We start from the raw sequence: 22,564 nt of genomic DNA, 5'->3' as shown, positions 1-22,564 counted from the left end.
CACGGTCACGAATCCATCCCAGAATGAATCCCAACAAATCCATCTCCCACAAGGAAAGAGGATCCTGTGCAGGACTGCCTTCACTCTGCCTCAAATTACAAAAATGGGATCAAAAAGAGCATTTTGTCTGCTTTGGGCTCTGGCTTTTAACCCTTTTACTGAGCAGGACAGGCAGCAGCTTGAGGGCAACGTGCGAATTCCAGGCCCAGCTCAGGTGGGCACTTGGAGACCCAGAAGGAGCAGGTTTGGGAGCAGAACCCTGGTGTTGGCACCACGATGCTCCACACCCCCCTGAGCAGACAGGGCCACTTTGTCCCAAGACATCTCTTTTCCACCACACTGACTTTGCCAAAAGGGTTGATTTGAGGAAAAATTCCCTGCAGAGAGGACAAAGGGCTGAGGTCAGGAGAGGACCAGAACTGCTGAAGAACATCAGCTTCTTCAGATGCTCCAAGCCCCATCCAACCCTGCCTTGGACACGTCCAGGGATGGGGCAGCCACAGCTTCTCAGAAAGAGTCATAAATAAACTGATTTTTGATTCATGCACTCCAATCCCCCACGTTTTTAAAATCCTCCATCCCAAGAAGCAGGGATGGTCTGGAGAACATCAAGGCAGCATTGAAGAGGAAAAGGAAGAGCAGAACTTGGATCTCCTGGAATCCTCTGTCCTGAAGATGCTCTGGGTGAGCTCTGTGGGCACCCACCACCCCCAGACCGTGGCATCACCACAGCCTGACCTGGCTCCCCAAACACAAAGGGGCACAGCAGGGCTGTAGGATTTCCCCCCAAACTGGGGACGCTGCTTTGGGGTTACTCCTCTGGAGGTTGAGGGAAAGGACTCCGTGTACACCGCGGTTGCTTTGGTGGGAAGCTCCACTTGATTCCTAATTGATCCTGTTCCTTTTGATTCCTAATTGATCCTATTCCTTTTGATTCCTAAATTATCCTATCCCTTTTGATTCCTAATCGATCCTATTCCACTTGATTCCTAATCAATCCTATTCCTTTTGATTCCTAATCGATCCTGTTCCTTTTGATTCCTAATTGATCCTGTTCCTTTTGATTCCTAAATTATCCTATTCCTTTTGATTCCTAATTGATCCTATTCCTTTTGATTCCTAAATCATCCTATTCCTTTTGATTCCTAACTGATCCTGTTCCATTCGATTCCTAATCAATCCTATTCCTTTTGATTCCTAAATTATCCTATTCCTTTTTAATTCCTGATCTATCTTATTCCTTTTGCCAGTTTTAATATAAATATAAATACATTTATAAATATAATTTTAATAGCAATACCTTAATGTCACCCACAATCTCGTGTAATGCACCAATAGTTCTTTTTGGTTTATACCCTGTAGTAATTTTGATTAAAACCTTTTCTTTGTTTTCACCCGTCTGGTCCATAAATAACTCATTTTATAAACAGACCTCATCTGTCATTCTTAAAACTCATGGGCCAAAGTCACTTTGGGTGTGGGCCACCTGAATTTACATCACTACCAAAACTCTGAGCCTGAGGCAGAGCAGAAATTCCCCCTCGACCCGTGACCAAGCCAAGGGCAGGGGTGGTTGGGCTCTTACGTTCGCACTCCTCCACGTCCAGGTTGAACTGGTGCAGGGCCCCCAGCGTGAGCTGCCTCACCTCGGCCTCCAGCAGCAGCTGCAGCAGCGACGTCGAGAGGTGTTTGCAGGCCGACATGCAGGCGGTCTGGGCCACCTTCCCCTGCAGGGACAAACGGACACTCGTCAGGGCCACCAGCAGACAAAGCCACCAGAGACCTTCTCCAGCCCAACCTCCTTGGTAAAGCCACCAGAGACCTTCTCCAGACCAGCCTCCTCAGTTACAGCCACCAGAGACCTTCTCCAGCCCAACCTCCTCAGTTACAGCCACCAGAGACCTTCTCCAGCCCAACCTCCTTGGTAAAGCCACCAGAGACCTTCTCCAGCCCAACCTCCTTGGTAAAGCCACCAGAGACCTTCTCCAGCCCAACCTCCTTGGTAAAGCCACCAGAGACCTTCTCCAGCCCAACCTCCTCAGTTACAGCCACCAGAGACCTTCTCCAGCCCAACCTCCTTGGTAAAGCCACCAGAGACCTTCTCCAGCCCAACCTCCTCAGTTACAGCCACCAGAGACCTTCTCCAGCCCAACCTCCTTGGTAAAGCCACCAGAGACCTTCTCCAGCCCAGCCTGCTCAGTTACAGCCACCAGAGACCTTCTCCAGCCCAGCCTCCTTGGTAAAGCCACCAGAGACCTTCTCCAGCCCAACCTCCTCAGTTACAGCCACCAGAGACCTTCTCCAGCCCAACCTCCTTGGTAAAGCCACCAGAGACCTTCTCCAGCCCAGCCTCCTTGGTAAAGCCACCAGAGACCTTCTCCAGCCCAACCTCCTTGGTAAAGCCACCAGAGACCTTCTCCAGCCCAGCCTCCTTGGTAAAGCCACCAGAGACCTTCTCCAGCCCAGCCTCCTTGGTAAAGCCACCAGAGACCTTCTCCAGCCCAACCTCCTTGGTAAAGCCACCAGAGACCTTCTCCAGCCCAGCCTCCTTGGTAAAGCCACCAGAGACCTTCTCCAGCCCAGCCTCCTTGGTAAAGCCACCAGAGACCTTCTCCAGCCCAGCCTCCTTGGTAAAGCCACCAGAGACCTTCTCCAGCCCAACCTCCTTGGTAAAGCCACCAGAGACCTTCTCCAGCCCAGCCTCCTCAGTTACAGCCACCAGAGACCTTCTCCAGACCAGCCTCCTCAGTTACAGCCACCAGAGACCTTCTCCAGCCCAGCCTGCTCAGTTACAGCCACCAGAGACCTTCTCCAGCCCAGCCTCCTTGGTAAAGCCACCAGAGACCTTCTCCAGCCCAACCTCCTCAGTTACAGCCACCAGAGACCTTCTCCAGCCCAACCTCCTTGGTAAAGCCACCAGAGACCTTCTCCAGCCCAACCTCCTTGGTAAAGCCACCAGAGACCTTCTCCAGCCCAGCCTGCTCAGTTACAGCCACCAGAGACCTTCTCCAGCCCAGCCCTGCCTCCACATGTTCCATCTGTGATGGGATCTTCCCACAGAGCTCAACGTCACCACCGCCTTCTTCCAAGGGACTCCCCTCTGGAAGTGCCCATGGCTGAGGGAAAGGTTAGGCCTTGCTGGGTGCAGCCTGGGAGAAGCTCAAATTCTCCCAAAGCTGGGGGAGCTTTGGGGTGCTCAGAGCTCAAAGTGCTCTCGTCACGTCCTAAGGCGGGCAAGACAACATCGCATCGATTATCAGAGAACCACGGAACGTTCGCGTTGGAAGGGACCCTACAGCCCCTCTCATCCCACGGGCAGGGACACCTCCCACTACCCCAGGGTGCTCCAAGCCCTGTCCAACGTGGCCTGGACACTTCCAGGGACACTCTCTATGGCAGGTGGGACTGCACCATGAATTAAACCCACAGAAACAGGGAAATCCTTTGGCACAAGAGCGGGATTTTGCACAAACGCTCAGGCTGACAGCACAGGGAACGATCCTGATGCCTGCGTGTGCAACCCCACCAGGGTGGTTTGGATCGTGGTGCTGCCCTGAAAACAGCTCCAGGAGGAGATTATGTTCTCAAACGCTCACAAAAGACTCCTAACATGCTTTTCTGACACCCAGGCGTGGCTTAGGAGCTCCCACCGACTTTTACAAGCGCTTTACAAGCTGTGTTTAAACTGGGATTAAACGCGGAGTTTACGCCGCGTTTCCAGCTCTGCACCGCCGGTTTTGTTACGGCGACACGGCAACGTTTGATGCCTGTGCTGGGAAGGGTTTTTTCCCAGCTCTGCAAAGTTGGTTTGGGTCTTCAGGCCACATTCATCTTCAGCAGGAGGGGAAAAATGCATTTTTTATTTAAAAAAGGAGCCGAGCCGTGCGTTGCAGGGCAGGGTGCTCCATCTCCCGCTCGCTGCCGCTCCCAGGCTCCGCAGCGTCCATCACTCACCTCCCAACAAACACCTGCACCAAAATGAAGATGAAGCATGGCAACCATAAAGTTTAGCAGAGCTCTGGGGTTTTTTCTTTGCTTTTCATCATTTGTTTGTGCTTTTCTGACACGTTGGGTTATTTAAAACCCCGCTCGTGCCAATTCCTCATCCCCGAAAGCTGCGGGAAGTGCAGCGCTGCCCGGCTGTGATTTTTCTTCATTACTTGCCACAGACACTGAGTTTTTGCTGTGGCCGAGGAGTTTTGACAGAAGCCTGGAATATCCTGAGTTCAGAGGGACCCTCAGGATCATGGATCCAACCCCTGTTCCTGCACAGACCCCCCAACAGCCCCACCCTGGGCATCCCTGGCAGCGCTGCCCAAACGCTCCTGGAGCTCCGGCAGCCTCGGGGCCGTGCCCATTCCCTGGGGAGCCTGGGCAGTGCCCAGCAGCCTCTGGGGGAAGAACCTTCCCTGATATCCAAACTGAGCCTGCCCTGACACAGCTCCAGCCCTTCCCTGGGTGCTGTCCCTGTCACAAAGATCGGAGCTGCCCCACAAGGGGCAAATCCCAGTGGGTCTCCCCTGAGCCTCCTCTGCTCCAGCTGGACATTCCAAGCGCCCTCAACCTCTCCACGTGTCATTGAGATGTCCCAGATGGAAGCAGAGGATGGGAAATCAAAGGTCTGCCACCAAGCCCTAGGGCCAAGACCCTGCTGAGGACAGGGAACAGGGCTCCTGACCCTTCCTGGAAGAGCAGGAGAGAATCCCAAGAGGAGCTCATGCTCCACATCAGCGGGAATTTGCAGAGGGCTGTAACCCCTGGAGAAGCCTTGGAGGTTCTCACCCCCAGGTGAATCATGGAATGGGTTGAGTGGGATCTTAAATCCCATCCCATTCCACCCCATCCACAGGCAGGGACACCTCCCACCATCCCAGCTGGATCCAAGCCCCAGTGTCCAGCCTGGCCTTGGGCATTCCCAGGGATCCAGGGGCAGCCCCAGCTGCTCTGGCAATTCCAGCCCAGCCCCTGCCCACCCTCCCAGCCAGCAATTCCTTCCCAACATCCCAGCCCAAGCTCCCCTTTCCCACTGGGAAGCCATTCCCTGCCTCCTGGCCCTCCAGGCCTTGGCCCCAGTCCCTCTGCAGCTCTCCTGGAGCCCCTTTAGGCCCTGCAAGGGGCTCGCAGCTCTCCCTGGCTCCTTCCCTTCTCCAGGGGAACACCCCTCAAGACGAACTCCATGAGCTTCCCACGTGCTCACCTCTCCAGCCTGCCCAGGTCCCCGTGGATGCCCTCCGTTCCCACACCACGCAAAGGAAAATCCCCAGGAAGGTTTTCTGTCCCCACTGACCAAAACTGAAGAGGAACGGCCCTGTGACCCCCCAAGAACACACGGAGGTACCTGAAGGGTGACCCACACCTGCCCTGGGCACCAATCCCTGCTCAGGCAAAGAGTGAATGAGAAATGACACTGAGGGGGTGCAAAAGAGCCAACACTTGGGATGAAAGGTCACATCATGAAGTCCCAAATGGGGAAAATGGGATGGGAAAAGCGATTTAATCATCAGGGCTCGGCAGCACCACGGCTGTGCAAGGCTTCCCCCAGTGGAAGTGGCACTTCAGGATGTTCTTTATGGGAATGTTCTCCCAGGACTTGTTGCAGAGGTGGCAAAGGGAATCCAAACAAGCCCAGGAACAGCTTCTGGCTCACAGCCTGCCCTCCTCCTGCCTTCCCCACACAGGATTAAGCCAGGCCTAAAACTGTTTCAGGTGCAAATGTCCATGGTCCACACTCTGAACCTGAATCTTCTCAGGCCAGCTGAGAACCCTTTTATTTCTGTTATTCTTGAGCTTCAAACACCTGAAACTCTTTTCTTTAAAAAATACTCAGTTTTCCCTCTTAAAGAACACACGGATGCCTCACACTTTAGATCCAGTATTATCTGAAGAAAAGCAAAAGAATATGGAATTATTTCTTCTGCCTTTTGAGCCTGAATCCCTTTTCCCCTTGTATTTATTATCAGAGAACTCGGAGATGCCACAGGGCTTTCAATCACGGTGTTAAATGCCTGCTCAGAGAACAGAAGGCACCACCAGGGATGAGCAGCAGCTCCTGCCCTGGGCACCGAGATTTAAAACCCTCCCAGAATTTATGGGTTCCACTCCTTATAAATAAGACCGAACTTAATCCTTTCCTGCCTCACCCCTGCGCCCCACGAGTTACAGCAGCTCCTTATAAAGTCAGCCATGGCTTGTGAACATCAATTTCAGGCTATTTCCCCAGGAATACAGTGGGAAATCTGCTGGATAAGCAGCTGCTGCTGACAGGAGACAAACGAGCGCGTGGCCGCTGATCCATCAGCGCTAATAAGCCGCTGCCGCAGCTGAAGGCCGGGTGTATTCCCGCTTGGAGCGGCCGGGGCTGGCAGGAACCGAGCACATCCTCCTGCCACAGATGCCCATCTCGGCTCTTCGGAGCTCCTTTGCCACGCAGTTTCACCCCACGGCGCTGGGGCTTTTCCGTGGGTCGTGCTCGGGTTTTCCTGCAGCGCTGGAAGAGCCGGACCCGCCGGCCCTGCTGCGGGACCCGCGGAGCCGAGCCCGGCACAGCCCCGACCCTCCCGAAACCCTCGCCCGCCCCACCCTCGGCGGCGGTGCCGGGACTTGTGCCTTGGCACGGAGCGGGGAGCTCCGAGATGTCATCCCAGACGTCGCCGCTCCTGGAGAAGCCCGCGGGCTGCTCCGAGGAGCCGCTGCGCTCAGCCGGGACGGCTCCGAGCCCGCGCTAATTCCCTGATGATTTTCGGGAGCGTGGCAGAACCAGGGGCACTCCCAAAGGCTGTCCCCGTGCCAGCGCCCCGAGCAATATCGCTGGTGACGTCCTGATCCCGCTCCCCGGCGTGGCTCCAGCCCGGCTCCGTCGCTGTCTGGGTTTCAGGAACAACCTGCCCGGACACCCCGGTCCCTCCAGCTCAGGAACAATTTGTTCAAAGGGAAGGGTGAGATCTGGACAGGGAGCGAAGAGCAGGAATGCGACCATGGCCTGAGCTCTCTGCAGGGAAAGGGGGAAACAAACACCTCAAAGGCACCAACTGCTCCTTTACCAACTGGGCAGAAAACTGAGGAGCTCCAAACCACGCGAAGCAATCCCAGAACAGCTCTGTAGGGTCACTCATTATTTAAGAGCTTTGCAAATCCCATTAAAACCTGGATTTGCACTGGGGAGAACAGGGATCACAGGTGAAAGCTGACAGATCTCCACGGTCAAGATGCCCAAACACCTCCTTGGTCCAGCCTCAGTCAAACAAAGCCATTCCGAGGGTGTCATCCAAGCAAAATCCATGGATTTGTTGCTTTGCAGCTCAATCCGTTTGTAACCAGATTCCTGGCAACGAATCCCTCTGTCCACGGCTCCTGAGGGAACCTCGGGGTTCTCGTGACACCTCCCAAGGTGACGCCCGTGCCACGCAGGGTCCCTCTGGACACACGGGAAGGATCCAGAAAGTTCCCTGTGGCCATTCCAAGCACTGAAAGGGAGGAGCCAAACTCCAAAGCTCTCCCAGAGATGCAGCCAAGGGGCTCCTACCAGAGCACATCACCACGGGATCCCTGAGGCTGGAAAAGCCCTCCAGGATCGCCGAGTCCCAGCCGTGCCCGATGCCCGGAGCACTGAGTGCCACCTCCAGGGCCGGGGACTCCAAACCTCCCTGGGCACTTCCAAAGCCCAACGTCCATCGCTACCCTCCACCAAGGCCATCCTACTTGAGGAGATCAGCCATGAAATCCTCTCTTTCCACCCGTATCCCGTCCCTGGGCAGAGAGGGAAGGCTCTGGATTCCCAGGAGCAGCCTCAAGGGAAGGGCCGCACGGAGGCTCCGGAGCCGGCCCCGCTGCGGCAGCGTTTGTTTAGAAATGGCCAATCTGTTACCAATTAGGGAGAGGAAACGCCGAGAGGCTGCCTTGTTAATTAAGGAACTGGCTATCAAAGGACTCATTAAGAGCTACTGAAATGGAATGGTTGTTCAAATAAATACCCATTAATCTTCACGTGCAATCAGGAACACGCTGCCAGTCCCCACCACCCCGCAAGGAGCACCTCTGGCTGTCACGGAATCGTGGAATGGGTTGGGATGGGCCTGAAGGATCAGCCAGGTCCACCCCTGACACCTCCCGCTGTCCCACCCGGCCGTGCACACTGCCAGGGATCCAGCCACAGCTGCCCTTCACCTGGTGGGGCCTCCTGCACTTCCCCTGGCCCAAACCAGGTGGGATTTGGCCCTGGAATGCAAACCCAGGTGCTGCTGCGGCACGGAGAAGCCTCCCACCGACTCTCCGAGGAACTGGCGCAGCGCTCCCGTGGGGAACAGAGCCTGACGGGCTCCAAGTGCTCTCAGCGTTTCCAATTTATCTTTTTTTTCTTTGTGCTACCAACAGAATTCCTTCTCCATCCGCAACCAGCATCAGGACTGATTTAAGGATATTTAGATGTACAAATCCAGGGACTGCAGACAGCAGAAAAGTGGGCCAAAACCTGGGAATTCTTCGGTACTAAATGTACCATTTTCTATAAACACCACGAGTTGTCCCAATAATTTCAACACCGAATTTCCTGACTTTCCCAATCCATAAGGCAGCGCTGGGATGTTTTGCAGAGGATGGAAACGTGATGGGGAAATAATGAGCAATTGTTTGGTAGCACAAACCCGAGGATAATCCCAGCGGATCCTCTCTGTGTGGCCACGGATGGAGACTTCAGACCCCGCAGACCTCCCAGGGCTCAGCTCCTGCTCCAGAGGCCTCTGGATCCCCTGGCTGCCCCAAATCCCCCTAAACTGGGGGCAAATTCAGTAAATCAGCTCTGGAAATTTTTCCTGCTTGCCCATGCCGTCCTGATTTGCCTTTTTAAAAAAAAAAACCACTTCTGCACTCACTGAAGATGGCAAAAAAACCCCAAACCATCACCCAAAAACACGAACACTTCCCAAAACAAATGAACGATGAGTACTTGTACTTTTTAAAAATATTTTTAAGAGGTTTACTTAAAAAATAAACCTTTCATTAATTGCCCAGAAATCCATTTTCAACTGGACAAAGTGGGGCTTTTTGGAGGTTTTTTGCTGGATTTTTTTTTTCTGGTTTGTTTTGGGTGTTTTCAGCTTTGTTTTAGTTAAAAAAAACCCACACAAAACCAAACAAAACTCCTACCAAAAAAAAGACAACCCAAAAGCTGTGGATCTGCACTCAAGATCCTGCAAAGAAAAGGGTCTCCGGGACACAGGGGTCCAAAGGAACAAGGGAGAGCCTCAAGCAAGGAGACCCCAAGCCCAACTGATGTATCTGGCTGGTTGTCAACGTCACCCCGAGCTTGGTGGCCTCCAAAGATGCTCCCTGGAGGCTGGAGCTCAGCTGGCACCAAGCACCGCCTTGGCCACACCACCTCCACGTGCACATCCCAAATGAACCCAGCAGGTATCAAGAAAACTCTCAGCTAATGAATTCTATTTACTCGGCTCTGCAGCAGACTCTCGAAGAAGAAGAAATCCCTGTTTTGTCCCTAATTGTTATTTTTTATGGAAGGAGGGCAGGAGCAGAGCAGCTCCTGGTTCCAGCTGTGGCCTGGGCTCTGTGACCCCGCGGTGACGGCGCGGGGGGGACGCGAGGGGCGGCTGACGTGTGGCCACTAACGGGCCCCGGGTCGCCGGTTTGATCCCTGGCTCTGAGGGGCTCTCCCAGGAGCTGGACACTGGAGCCCCTGCGTGGATTTACGGGGCTGGAAAAAGGGGCTGGAGCCAAGTCAGGAGGTGATGTTCCCACGGGTTTGGGATCTGCCGTGGAAAAGAAGAAGGAGGGAAAGCTTCCAGCCAAGGTTGGCTGGTGGGTCAGGGCTCCTGGGCACACGGGAATGGCTGCTGGAGGAAAGGACATTCCTCAGCCTTGGAGCCATGGAATGCTCCCCAGCCTTAGACCAACGGGATGCTCCTCAGCCTTGGAGCCATGGGATGGATGTTCCTCAGCACTGGAGCCATGGGATGGATGTTGCTCAGCCTTGGAGCCATGGGATGGATGTTCCTCAGCCTTGGGAGTCATGGGATGGATGTTCCTCAGCACTGGAGCCATGGGATGGATATTCCTCAGCCTTGGAGCCATGGGATGGATATTCCTCAGCACTGGAGCCATGGGATGAACATTCCTCAGCCTTGGGAGCCATAGGATGGATGTTCCTCAGCCTTGGGAGCCATGGGATGGATGTTCCTCAGCCTTGGAGCCATGGGATGGATGTTCCTCAGCACTGGAGCCATGGGATGGATGTTCCTCAGCCTTGGAGCCATGGGATGGATGTTCCTCAGGACTGGAGCCATGGGATGGATGTTCCTCAGCCTTGGGAGCCATGGGATGGATGTTCCTCAGCCTTGGAGCCATGGGATGGATGTTCCTCAGCACTGGAGCCATGGGATGGATGTTCCTCAGCATTGGGAGCCATGGGATGGATGTTCCTCAGCCTTGGGAGCCATGGGATGGATGTTCCTCAGCATTGGAGCCATGGGATGGATGTTCCTCAGCACTGGAGCCATGGGATGGATGTTCCTCAGCACTGGAGCCATGGGATGGATGTTCCTCAGCATTGGAGCCATGGGATGGACGTTCCTCAGCATTGGGAGCCATGGGATGGATGTTCCTCAGCATTGGAGCCATGGGATGGATGTTCCTCAGCACTGGAGCCATGGGATGGATGTTCCTCAGCCTTGGAGCCATGGGATGGATGTTCCTCAGCCTTGGAGCCATGGGATGCTCCTCAACCTTGGGAGCCATGGGATCCTCCTCAGTGCTGGACCAATGGGATGCTCCTCAGCTTTGGACCAAAGGGATGTTCCTCAGCCTTGGATCCACAGAATATTCCTCAGCCTTGGGAGCCATCTTCCTCAATGTTGGAGCCAGGGGATGCTGCTCAACCTTGGACCCATGGGGTGCTCCTCAGCCTTGGATCCATGGAAAACTCTGAGCCTTGGAGCTCCTGATGCCCAGACTCAGGAAAAGAGAGGCAGAAGCTGCACACACGTTTCTTTGGGAAGGCGTCTTGGATTCCGCACACACTGGGACGCGTGGAATGGCCAACGTCACTGCCACCGCGACAACAGCGTCCCTTCCAACAGCCCCAGCACCCATCCTGCCATTCCCAGCTGATGGGACACGCACCCATGCCCCCATTTCCCAGCAATGGGAAGGGCCTCTTCTGCCCGCGATGTGCCATTCCAGAGGTGATCCCACGAATCGGAGTTGCTGGTTTGGGAGGAGGGCGGGTGCTTTGGGAGGGATGAACCTTGGGCTGGGAGCAAGGCAAGCTGTGGTCACCCACGGAAGAACCATCAGCAAATCGCCAGATTTCAACAAAGTTTCACTGCTGGAGCTTTTCCTGAGTAAAACTGGGATTTTAGTCGTGACTTTGACCATCCCTATCTCAGTTCAGGAGACAACTTCCCAGCAGGAAACACCTCACATTCACCACGGAAAACCTACGGGCAGCAGCACCAATTAACCCAGTTCCGAGTGGAATTTGCCTCCTGCAAAGACCAACTCAACTGGGACACTCCAAAGAGCCGAAAGTGGAGCTGCTCCCACCAACCTGGAAGGCCCCATCCCCTGCCTGACCCGGGATCTCTCCCAAACTCCTGTGGAAGGTGAGCCTGTTTTAGTGGCTACATTCCAGAGGTGTGGAAAAAAACTCCACAAAGGGCTGTCCTTTGCCAGAGGCAAACATTGCCCACCTGGATGATATTTTGGGAAAACGGGATCCGACAACAGGACCAACACACGGCAGAGCTGAGCTCCCAACAGAAGCTCAGGGACAACTGGACAAATTAAAAAAAAAATAAATAAAAGGAAAAGGGGGAAGAAAAGCAAATCCAACAATTATCCTCACCACACCAAAAATAAACCAGCCACTGCAGCCCGACACAAACCCCTGACATTCCAATAAAAGAGGGAAAACCCTCGGCTGTGTCCAAGATGCCCAAGGTCAACAGCTGGAAGTATTTTGGCTGGAGCTGGGGGAAGCTCAAGGCAGAGGGAAATCGCACTGGGGGTGATGGTCACAACCAGCTCCCGCAGACAGCTCTGAAAGGGGCTTTTATTAAAAATATTTAATGCAGTTTTATCCAGTTCGGGGCTTTTTTGGGGGGGTTCTTCAATGATTTGTGGGGTAAGCTGCTCCATGGAAAGGCTTTTCCTCTGAAGGAATCAAGAGGTCTTGGCACCATGAGAAGGCTGAGAAGCAGAAGCAAAAACACCCAACAGCAAAAGCACAAATCAAGGAGTTTGCAGCCACGGAAAATCGTGGGATTCGGGATATCAGAGGCTCTGGGATAAGAGCAGGCACAGACACAGGGTTTGTCCCTCTGTCAGAGTCAGCAAGCGACTTCTGCTGCATTATTCCTGTTAAATAGGGAACTAAATAAACAGGAGGAAGGGCAGGGGGTGGGCAAGGGAAGCACCTCGGGATGCAGCTTCTCTGAAGCCTTAGAGAGCCCCAAAGCGGGCAGAGATCTCCTCTGGAAGCTCCACGGTTTGGAGCAAAGCTGGGCAGCTGCTGGGGGGAATTGGGATATGCACATATCCAAAAATCCAAGGACACAGAAGATTTCGTGATCGCCGTCTTTTTCCTTGTCCAACATCCGAAGGCAGGGCAGGGTGCTTTTAATGAAGTGGTTTTTGGGAGTCAAGAGCATGGAAATTGTTGGGTGCAGAGCCTGGCTCACCCAGAACGAGCTGGAGCATCCGGCTGCTCTCTGGGCTCCTGGGATGCTGCAGGATCTCTCCAAGGAGCTCCACACCAGCCACGGGCGGGAAAGGTTCCTGCCAGTCCAGGTTGGGGGTGGGGCAGCACCACAGCTTGAGAAGCTCTAGGAATTACAGGCTTTATCCTTATTTGCCACTGGGTTTAACTGCGGCCACTCAAGAACCACCTGATCCCAACTCTCGCGCCAGGCTGGAAGTTGAGACTGGCATCAAAATCACGGAATCCTCCAATGGTTTGGGTTGGAAAAGACCTTAAAGCTCATCCCATTCCATCCCCAGCCATGGCAGGGACACCTTCCACTGTCCCAGGCTGCTCCAAGCCCCGTCCAACCTGGCCTTGGGCACTGCCAGGGATCCAGGGGCAGCCACAGCTGCTCTGGGAATTCCATTCCAGGGCCTCCCCATCCGCACAGGGAAGAATTCCTTCCCAATATTCCAGGTAAATCTCCCCTCTTTCAGCTTGAAGCCAAAACGTACACAAGGAGCTTGAAGTAGCCTTCATTTTTTTGGTGCTATTCGTGTCTCCCAAGGCTCTCTCCTGGTCCCTGTGTCCAGGATCCGAGACTTTCCCAGTTCCTTGATGCAAAGCAGAGCCGTGGCCCGGCCACGATCGGAGCGCGCGGCTCCAAACTGGAACGAGCGAGACCAAAAAAAAAAAAAAAAGAGGACATATTTCATCCTCCTCTTTTGTGGCTTTTATTTTCTTTTGTATTCGCTTTGGGAATAACATTCTTTCCATTGGGAAGAGCCTGATTTTCCATTAAATACAAAGCAGCTGCCATTTTGGAAACAAAAAGCTGATTAAATACAGATTCATTTTTTATTTTTTCCCTCACTTATGAAGAGCAAGAACCACGTTTGTTTCTGCTGATTTATCGGGGCAAAGCTGCCAATTACAGCAGCAGGAAAACTTAAAGGCAAGGACTTGAATCGCTCCATCTTCCCGAAATCATGTTGTAATTATAATTCGATGCCGGAGAAAAGGGGAGAGATGCAGAAGTTTGGAGCGCTTGCCCTCCCTCTGGGACAGTGACCCCGGGGGTTCCTCACCCTCTGCACACACAGGGATGCTCCAGATTGCCCACTGACGCAGATCCCAGCCCGTTGGGATGCTGGGGGAAGGCTCAGCACGCTGGGGTGACGCGCGGGGCCTGGAGGAGACACAACCGCTGCCCCACTGCGGGCCCAGATGTTGAACAGACTGGAAAAAAGGATGAGCTCCAAGGAAAAATCCCAACCCACCCACTCCATTGCTACTCCATGAGCCAGCAAAGCTCAATCCAAGAGATTTTTCCAAGCAGACTCGAGTGACCAACAGAAGCAGCGTCCGAACCTTCAGCTCATTTTGTCTTTTCCTGCAAACTGAATCGTATCTTAAATTTCCATGTCAAAACCGAGGTGTTCTAGCTAAAAACCAGGGAGAAGATGGATGAAACAGGCAGATGGGGAAAGCTGCAGGAATTAGTGACTGGTTTGTAATTAACCCATCAGGTTCTCCTGATTTACTGCCCTTCGTGAAACCCAACAAAAAACTCCAGAGGATCACGAGAATTCCAGAAGGATCTGCACTTTGAAACGCTCTTCCCGCTCCTGCTATCCCATCTACCCAAGGCTGCAAGATCCAGGGAAAACATTTGTGGAAAGGCACTCTGTGATGGTCACAAAATCATTTTCACCCACACTGATGGCATCAACCAGGTGGCTCCCAGCTCTAAACAATGATCCCGAGCACCCGACTTTTCCATGCACCCTCAAGTCTCCCCTGCACAGGGACCCCAAAAGATGCTGCATTTGGAGGTTTGGGCTGCTCCCATGGACAGGTTAAGGAAGGTGTGGAGAGCTCTGGAAGCTGTTCACGGATGTCCCTTTGCACATTCCCAACTTAAGAGCCTCGGAAGAGCAGCGGAGGAAACAAGAGGAAATTGCAAATCCCATGATTTCCAGTAAATTTCCTAAAGGGTGAAAAAACCCCAACCCAAACTTTATCTCCTGGCAGGATTTTTGGAAGGTCCAGGCTGAGGCTCTGGAAGGAGAAGGCGCGTTTGGATTCCGTGTGCCAGGGCTGGAATTCCGGCTGCCAAATTCCCTGTGCCACATGTTCTTTATGGACAGAGGTGCAGGCAACAGAAAGCATCCGACAGCTTCACCAATCCCAAAATTCCACACCAGCCACACTGAGGTGACTCCACAGAGGGAATGACACCTATGGAAGCACGGCCTGGTTTAAAGGATTTATGGGATTGGGCATTTTGGCTTCCATTAATTTTCCAGCTGCTGAAAGCAGACAAGGAAACCATGGAATTCCAGATAAGCCGGCTTAGCCAGACTCGAGTTTACAGAGCTGCTGGGTTAATCAAGGGTCAGCCTGCCCCATCCACAAAATCCATGGGATTTGGACACCCTGCTCCTTGTTTAAAGCACCACCAGCTCCTGTTTTGACCCCTCCATCCTAGCAAATATTTGGGATTTTGGAGACACTTGGGAAAGCCAGGAAAGGGCTGCTCCAGCCACCAGCCCATCTTCTCCCCCTCGAGTCATCCACGTTTTAAGGGAATTTGGCCCAACTTTCAGGCCAAGCAATCCCCTAAAAGACTTGGATCACCTCTGGAGTGGAAAGCCCCTGAGCCCCTGACGTGGAGGATCCTGGATGCTGCTCATGCCCGGTCCATGCCTGCATCCCACTTTTTCCACCTTTTAGACTTCCAGGAATAGCCACAACAACTTCCCACCGGACAAACGAAACTCTGCTAAAATTCCTCCTTTGTCCTGCTACTTTGTGCAATCCCGTTTTTATTGCTCCCCCTCTTTCAGACGGACACGGACTCTTTCCGTGATTTATTCCCACCAATTAATCCCGACTACGTGGAGAACAGAAAATTAGGAGGGATGAAAGGAAAACCGGGATCTGTTGCCGTTAAGAACAAACCCGACTAAGAGCAGGCTGGCAAAGCCCCTCCATATAAAGGGATTACTCCATCCCTGACCCTTTCCAGGGGACCTCCAGGTATTATTTTCCATTGATTTACCTTAATGAAAGTAATGCCCCCCTCTCCATAGGAAGCTGACTCCAGAGCTGTCTAGGCACTGGATCCAATTAAAGGAATAAATACATCTGGCTTCTAAACGGCTCCAAGCCTGGAAAAGCCAGAGGGAAAAGGGCTTTTTGCATCTCTCCCTCTTGGGCTACGCCCTGAGGACACCACGGAGGATGGTTGACATCCAACACCGCTCCTGGAAACCCCTGGCTGCAGGGAACGCCTGGAGCATCCCGGCTGCTCCGCGGCTCCGACGCAGCTTTGATGGGAGCCGGCCTGGGATTGCTTTAACGAGGCTCCGTCTCTCCAGGAGCTGGCGTTGATTTGAGGCCTCGGTGTTGACTTAGAAACCCCCCAGGTGCCTGGAGCCTGCAAATACTCCAGGCTTAGCTAGGCTCAGTTTCCAGGGAAAGGGGCGCAAGCATCCCACCGGAGCAGGGAATATCAGTCGGCATTCCCATGAAAAGCAGGGAATAAAGGCTGGAAAGCAGAAGCAGGGTCCAGGCTCTGAATGTGACAACCCCACAGAATGCCCAGGCAGGCTTTGCTGCCAGGGGCCTGGGTTTGCAGACGTGGGAATAGAGGAAACAAGGCGGCTGCAGAGCACTTTGTTTGCCGTCTATCCCTGGAAGTGCCGCGGGTTTTCCTCCCGCACATGGAACAAGCAGAGGTGACAACAATCACAGGGGGTCGCTGAACCAGAAGGAAGGTCTGAAAGGTCTCCTTGGCTTTTTTTTTTGGTGCTAATTGGCCAAATCCAAACAGGGAGGTGGCACAAGTCAAGAATCCACATTATTTTCTGGAGAAAACCATGGAATCATGGAATGGTTCGGGTTGGAAGGGACCTTCAAGATGATCCAGTTCCAGCCCCTGCCATGGGCAGGGACACCTCCCACTATCCCAGGTGGCTCCAAGCCCCGTCCAGCCCGGCCTGGGACACTTCCACTCCAGTCTGAGGGAAGGCTTAGTGTCCAATCCCTCAAACCAGGAGGAACTTCCAGCTGGAATCCCCATGGGGATTCCTCTGAACAAGGAGCGAGGGGGGATTTTACAAACATCTCTTCTCTTTTGGAGCAGAGGATCCCATCAAGCTTTCCCTAATACCAGGCATTTCCCCTAATTCCCTGCAAATTTAGGTATTCCAAGGCGATAAAAGGAGCCATTTCAATGCTCTAAAATCAACAATTTAGTGACCCCTTGGGAAGGAAATCCTCCCCATCGGCTTCTGATTTATCCCAGAATTATTTATCCTATTGATTTGAACTTTTCATCCATCTTTTCCTTTCCTCCTGGCTCACACAAAGGACCTTTTCTGGTTCAACTGCCCCCCAAGCCTGGAGGTGGGAGCAGAGCAGAGCCAAGGCGCAGGACACGGCGTCCGGTACTCACCGACATGGTAGAGTGGACATCTACCTCCCCCTACAGAGGACAACACAGGAGGTCAAGGTCAAAGGCAGAACAGAGCAAAGCAACAGGACAAAGGCAGAAAGGACCCCAAAGGTCATCAGAGGTGCCCACAACCCCCCGGCGCTCCAACACGGCTCCGACAAATCAGCGAAGGATTGGAAAAGCAAAATAGGGGCTCCTGGAAGCTGCTTGGAGGAGGAGGAGGAGGAAAATAAAGTACCACAAGAGCAGTTTTGGTGTCATTAAAGTGTCACAGAATCCTGGAATGGGTTGGGTTGGGAGGGACCTTAAAGAGCATCTTGATCCAAGCCCCATCCATGGGCAGGGACACCTCCCACCATCCCAGCTGGATCCAAGCCCCAATGTCCAGCCTGGCCTTGGGCACTGCCAGGGATCCAGGGGCAGCCCCAGCTGCTCTGGCAATTCCAGCCCAGCCCGGAATTCCTTCCCAATCTCCCATCCAGCCCTGCCCTCTGGCAGTGGGAAGCCATTCCCTGGGTCCTGGCCCTCCAGGCCTTGTCCCCAGTCCCTCTGCAGCTCCCCTGTCTGCTCTCCAAGTCACCATCCCTGTTCCTCAGCAATCCCACCTGAAAGAGGTGATGGATGTCAAACCCTGGGGGTGACAGCTGGGATCAGCTCCAGCAGGACTTGCTCAGCTCTTCCAAGGGCCAGGGGAGTTACTTAAGCACAGCCTGGACTTGTGCAAACCCAGAGGTGACTCTGGTGCTCCTGAGATGTTTTCCTGATGGTTATTTTCCACTTGGGTCCCTCCCAGCGCGACCGAGGCTGCGGTTGGTGCAAAGTTCACGGCATTTCGCTTCCATGCACAGGGCCTTGGCTTATAAATATTCCAGAGGGATTTGACTTTTCAAATAAAAACACAGGCAATCGTTCTCTTTGGAAAGAAAATAAACACTTGCAAAGCTCTTTCTACCAGAGCAAGAGCTGCCGGGGCCGTTCGTTTGCGAGGGGGAAGAGATGCCAAGAGAAGGCAAAAACCATCGCGGCTCCAGCTGAAATCTGTGCCTGCCATCTGGCAAAAATAAGCAGAAAAGGGAGAAAAAAAAAAAAAAATAGGGAAAAAAAATTCCCCTCTGCAGAAGGTTCACACTGAAGTGCTCAACAGCAGAGGTTGGATTTGTTGGATCGCTGAAAGATTGCTTCCCCTTCCCGGGTCAGCTTCACCTCTTGACCTGCCCTGATTCCCTTCCAAAGGAGGTTATCGAGATACAAGACTAACAGAGGATTAAAGGAAACTGAAAATAAAAACAAAACACCCCCCCTTCCCCCAGTCCCGCTCCCCTCCCCCAAGAAAACATCCTTGCTTTGTTAACCTGACAGTTCAGGGGAGGTGTTGACACAACCCTCCATCTCTGAGGAGCTTAATGTCAACAAATCAGTGTGTTTGGAGTAGCCCTGTCAATGCCATTTACATTAACTTGTCCAACAAGAAATAAAAACAACAATCAGCCATCAAAGACAAAAGGCTTTTTCAGTCATTCTTTGCAAAGTCTTAGGCTGGAAATGTTCATTTTTGGAGGCCGTGGCCCTTTGCTTGCTGAAAACCAGAAACCACCTTTTTTTTTTTTTTTTCCAGGCCTAAAATACTTTTTGTACTAAATTTTTTTTTTCCCCTTAAAAAAAAAGAGGTTTTTCTTTTAAAGGAGACCCGAGCATCCCATATTAATGAGCCCCACAGCAGCAGCAGGAACCGACTCTCCCTGGTTAACGCAGGAAGAGGGCGGCCTCGGGAGCCAAATGTTAATTATGCTTTGATTCCCATCAGCGTTTTATTTGCTTGGAGACATTTTTGGGCACTTAGTGGAGCATTTTGGAATTGTGGCTCTAAACCACCATGACCATTTCATGCAGCACTGGCATGCACCAAAACCCCGGGAAGTCCTCCGTGAACTTTTCCTGCCCCCCGGCACACGCTGTCCCCACGGCACTGGTGAGGGCTCAGCGTCCCCCAGAAAACTGCAACGTGCAAATAAATTCCAGCAATTCCCAAAATCACGTGGTTTTCATCATCTCCCACATGCCTAATCCAAAGGAAAAATTCAGAATTGCAATTCCTGCTTGAGCTCTAGAGAAAATGGAGACTCCTTAGGCCAATCCACCAGCCAGGGTTTTGGGCTGGGTTGTTTTTGCTGGGTGCCCAGAGAAACGGTGGAGGCCTCACCCCTGGAAAAATCCAAGGCCAAGGCTCGGGACAACTTGATCCAGCTGAAGATGTCCCCCAGAAAAGTGCAATATGCAAATAAATTCCAGGAATTCCCAGAATCAAGTGGTTTTCATAATTGCCCACAAAGCCTGCTCCAAAGGAAAAATTAGGGACTGAAATTCCTGCTCGAGGCCTAGAAAAAGTGGAGACTTTGGGCCACTCCACGAGCCAGGATTTTGGGCTGGGTTATTTTTGCTGGGTGCCCACAGAGGTGGTGGAGGCCTCACCCCTGGAAAAATCCAAGGCCAAGGCTCTGGACAACCGGATCCAGCTGAAGATGTCCAGAGTAGGTGACCTTTAAGGGGCCCTTCCAACCCAAACTATTCAAAACAATCGTTCTGGAATTCCCAAGAAATACAGGAAAAATTCAGCCTAAAGAGGGAAACACAAACCCTAATCCCAAAGCCTGGCTCAGATTCCTTTCAGCTCCTCTTCACCCCCTCTCCAATGTTGAGTCTCAAGGATCTTCCAAGGCCACTTGACCTGCCCCGGGGCCAGCTGGAGCCGTGACCCCAGAGAGGTTTTCCTGCAGCTCCGTCGGGACAATGGGATTACTCGGCCCCGTCACGGTGCATTTCTGCAGCCTCAGGACTTTGGGCTCTGTTCTTTTCCATGACAGGGCTTTTTGGAGGTGTAATTTTAGCTCAGCAACTCCGACAAGCCCGGGCTGAGGTTCCCTGATGGGCAGTGGAGGCGTCATTCCAGCTGGGACAAAGGGCAGGGGAGCAGCTCCTGCCACCGCCTCCTCTCCCGACAGGGACACGCTTCCAACCAAACCGCACCTTCCAACACCAGGGGAACGCTTTTCGCTTGTCCAAAATCCCACAAATCCAACAGGAATCAGCTCTGGAAGACAGAGGCATTTCCAAACCAGACAGGAGACCGGGAATGGGTGGTGCTGCACACAGAAATGGAGATGCTCCAAGGCTGCCTCATCCCAGGATGGGGCACAGTCCTGGAGCTCCTGGCAGTGTGGAAATCCTGGATTTTATAGGACCAGGCTGAAAACTCATCTCACACAAGGCAGCAGCTCCTCTCAGACCCCAAAACTATCGTGCTTTACTTCCAATCACACCTCTGGTGGACTGGGATGGGTTTGGATCAGCAGCGTAGGAACAGCTCCACCTTGTCCCCAGAACCCTGAATATCCTCCTGGAGCTGGAATTCACCCTTTCTGGAGATGTTCCCTCACCCCTCTCGCTCTTTCTTTCCCCAGCTGATGCTCATCCCACATTTTTGGTGCTTTAACAAACACCTCCATCATTTTCTGCATCACTTTGGACAACCCCTTCACCTCCTGCGCTTCAGCAGCAAAGCCCAGGAATTTCAATGTGCTCCCAAATCAGCCACTGGAAAAATCTCCTGAACCCTACAAGGATGAAAAACCTCGCCACCAAAGGATCTGGAGTCCTTTGGGATGCAGCCTGGTCCTTCCTGGCTCGCTCTTACCCACCATTGCCCACAATTTGGGTGAACCAGCAGCAACGTCAGGAAAAAAACCTCAGTAAATATTAAAAAATCCCAAACCTGCAGCTCCCACAGACCTGCAGCTGCCCGAACCAGGCTGCAGCACGTTCCCAAGGTGCCTCCTCTGTCTCAGCAGGCTTTGGGGAGGCTCTGGAGATCGGGGGCTGCCCGGCACATCTGAGCTTCTCCTCAGCTGTGGCTTTTCTTACCCAGTTCTGGCAGACAAAAGGCTGCCTCCATCTGTCCTGGTGCTTTTTAGACCAATTCACGTCCTCCCAGCCTCCAAACCAACCCTGGCTGGCTCCAAAAGGAAACATTAATATTTAAGGAAGATAAATCACTCCTGGCCCACCTCATAAATCACTGCGGGCATCCCTCCCCAGCTCATCTCTGCTGCTTCATGCTCCGGTGCAGAGACCAATCTCCCTGTCAGATTCCATTACTGCCTCCTGAGTATTCCCAGCACGATGGGTGGAAGCCTCCAGGTGCTACCCCAGCCCTGTGCAGCCACAGCTCCTTTTTTAAGGAGAAATCCAGCCGTTTCCAGCACCTCCTGGCTCCAGAAGGCACCTGCCACACTGCCTGGGGACATTTGGGACAAACCTGGCCAGGGAGACGGATCACAGTCCCTCCCGCCTCTCTGCTCAGGAGGTAGCACTTCATTTATCAGTTTATTGATCAGTTTGTCCCACTGAGAACAGAGCTGAGAAAGCAACTTCTCCTCAACACAGGTGCAGAGGAGCGGGGAAGCCACTTCCAGATCCCTTTTGGGGGCTTCTCCCCCACAGCGAATCCGTGTGAGCTCCCTCCTGCTCCCAGATCTTCCTGCTGGGACAGGGATGCCCAAAGACACGAGCCAGGCCTGAGGCTGCACAATTTGGGGGTGCAGCACCTCCCAAAATGGCTCTGGAGGGCTGAGACCTCCTTCCAGAGGAGAATCCCAGGGCACAGACAGAGTGAAGGAAGCTGCCACATCACATCTTCCCTTCCTGTTTATTCCCAAACTCCTGAAAGATGCCCAGCGTGGGGACAGCCCCGGGCACCCAGCACCAGCACACAAATCCCAGCTTCATAAAGAAAGAAAGGAAGATCTGAAATCGCTTTTAGAGCAGCCACAGAGTTGGGGGGATTTGCTGTTTCCAAATACCTGCTGATCCCAGCTCCTGCTGAGCGTGTATCCACACAGCTCAGAACAAATCCCATTCAGAGGAGGGGAAAAAGCTGTCGGAGAAACAGCGAAGCTCCCGGGTGATTGGATTTTTCCTACCAAGGAGACACCGCTTAGCCGGCTGCAAAAAGCACCATCAAGCACATTTCTGATGGCAACAGCAGCGTAAACACAGGGGGACTTTGGAGAGCAGAGAGAAGAAAGAAACATATGGTGCCTTGCAACGGAGCAACATTGGGATGGGAGGCATCAGGGACTTGACAGGCACTTGGAAATGCAGCTGTAGTTCCAGTAACGCACCCATTTTTTGGGAAAAAAAAATCCTGGATGGCCATTAGCTGGAAGTTAAAATATCTAAAATATAGGTGGGGAGTGAATTATGATCCTGCTGGTACATGGTGGGCTGGGACAGAGCCTCAATCCCATAAAAAATTCAGACTTGCAAATCATTGGGAGGCTCCCACTGAAGCCCAGCTTGTGGTGACACGTGAAACACCTGCCTAAATAAACAGAATTTGTTCCTTCATCCTTGGC

The 22,564-nt window shown here is 52.9% G+C and overlaps 1 protein-coding gene across 9 annotated transcripts in view; it reads right to left on the bottom strand.

Annotated features, from left to right (window-relative positions):
- EXOC6B (exocyst complex component 6B) overlaps positions 1–22,564 on the bottom strand; it is a 272,126-nt gene that overhangs the window by 81,845 nt on the left and 167,717 nt on the right. For 5 of the 9 annotated variants that reach the window (XM_032108405.1, XM_032108407.1, XM_032108406.1 and 2 more), the window contains 2 exons: positions 17,154–17,183; positions 1,586–1,727 (listed from right to left, as the gene is read on the bottom strand). In XM_032108405.1, the coding sequence (XP_031964296.1) occupies positions 1,586–1,727; positions 17,154–17,183 (172 nt within the window). The remainder of the gene's footprint in view (positions 1–1,585; positions 1,728–17,153; positions 17,184–22,564) is intronic. The other 4 variants (XM_032108408.1, XM_032108412.1, XM_032108409.1 and 1 more) reach the window with 1 other exon arrangement.

This window comes from Corvus moneduloides, chromosome 5 (assembly GCF_009650955.1).
Source record: "Corvus moneduloides isolate bCorMon1 chromosome 5, bCorMon1.pri, whole genome shotgun sequence".
NCBI lineage: Eukaryota > Metazoa > Chordata > Aves > Passeriformes > Corvidae > Corvus > Corvus moneduloides.
Note: the sequence above shows the minus strand (reverse complement) of the source record. Positions and strands in the feature narration are given on the sequence as shown.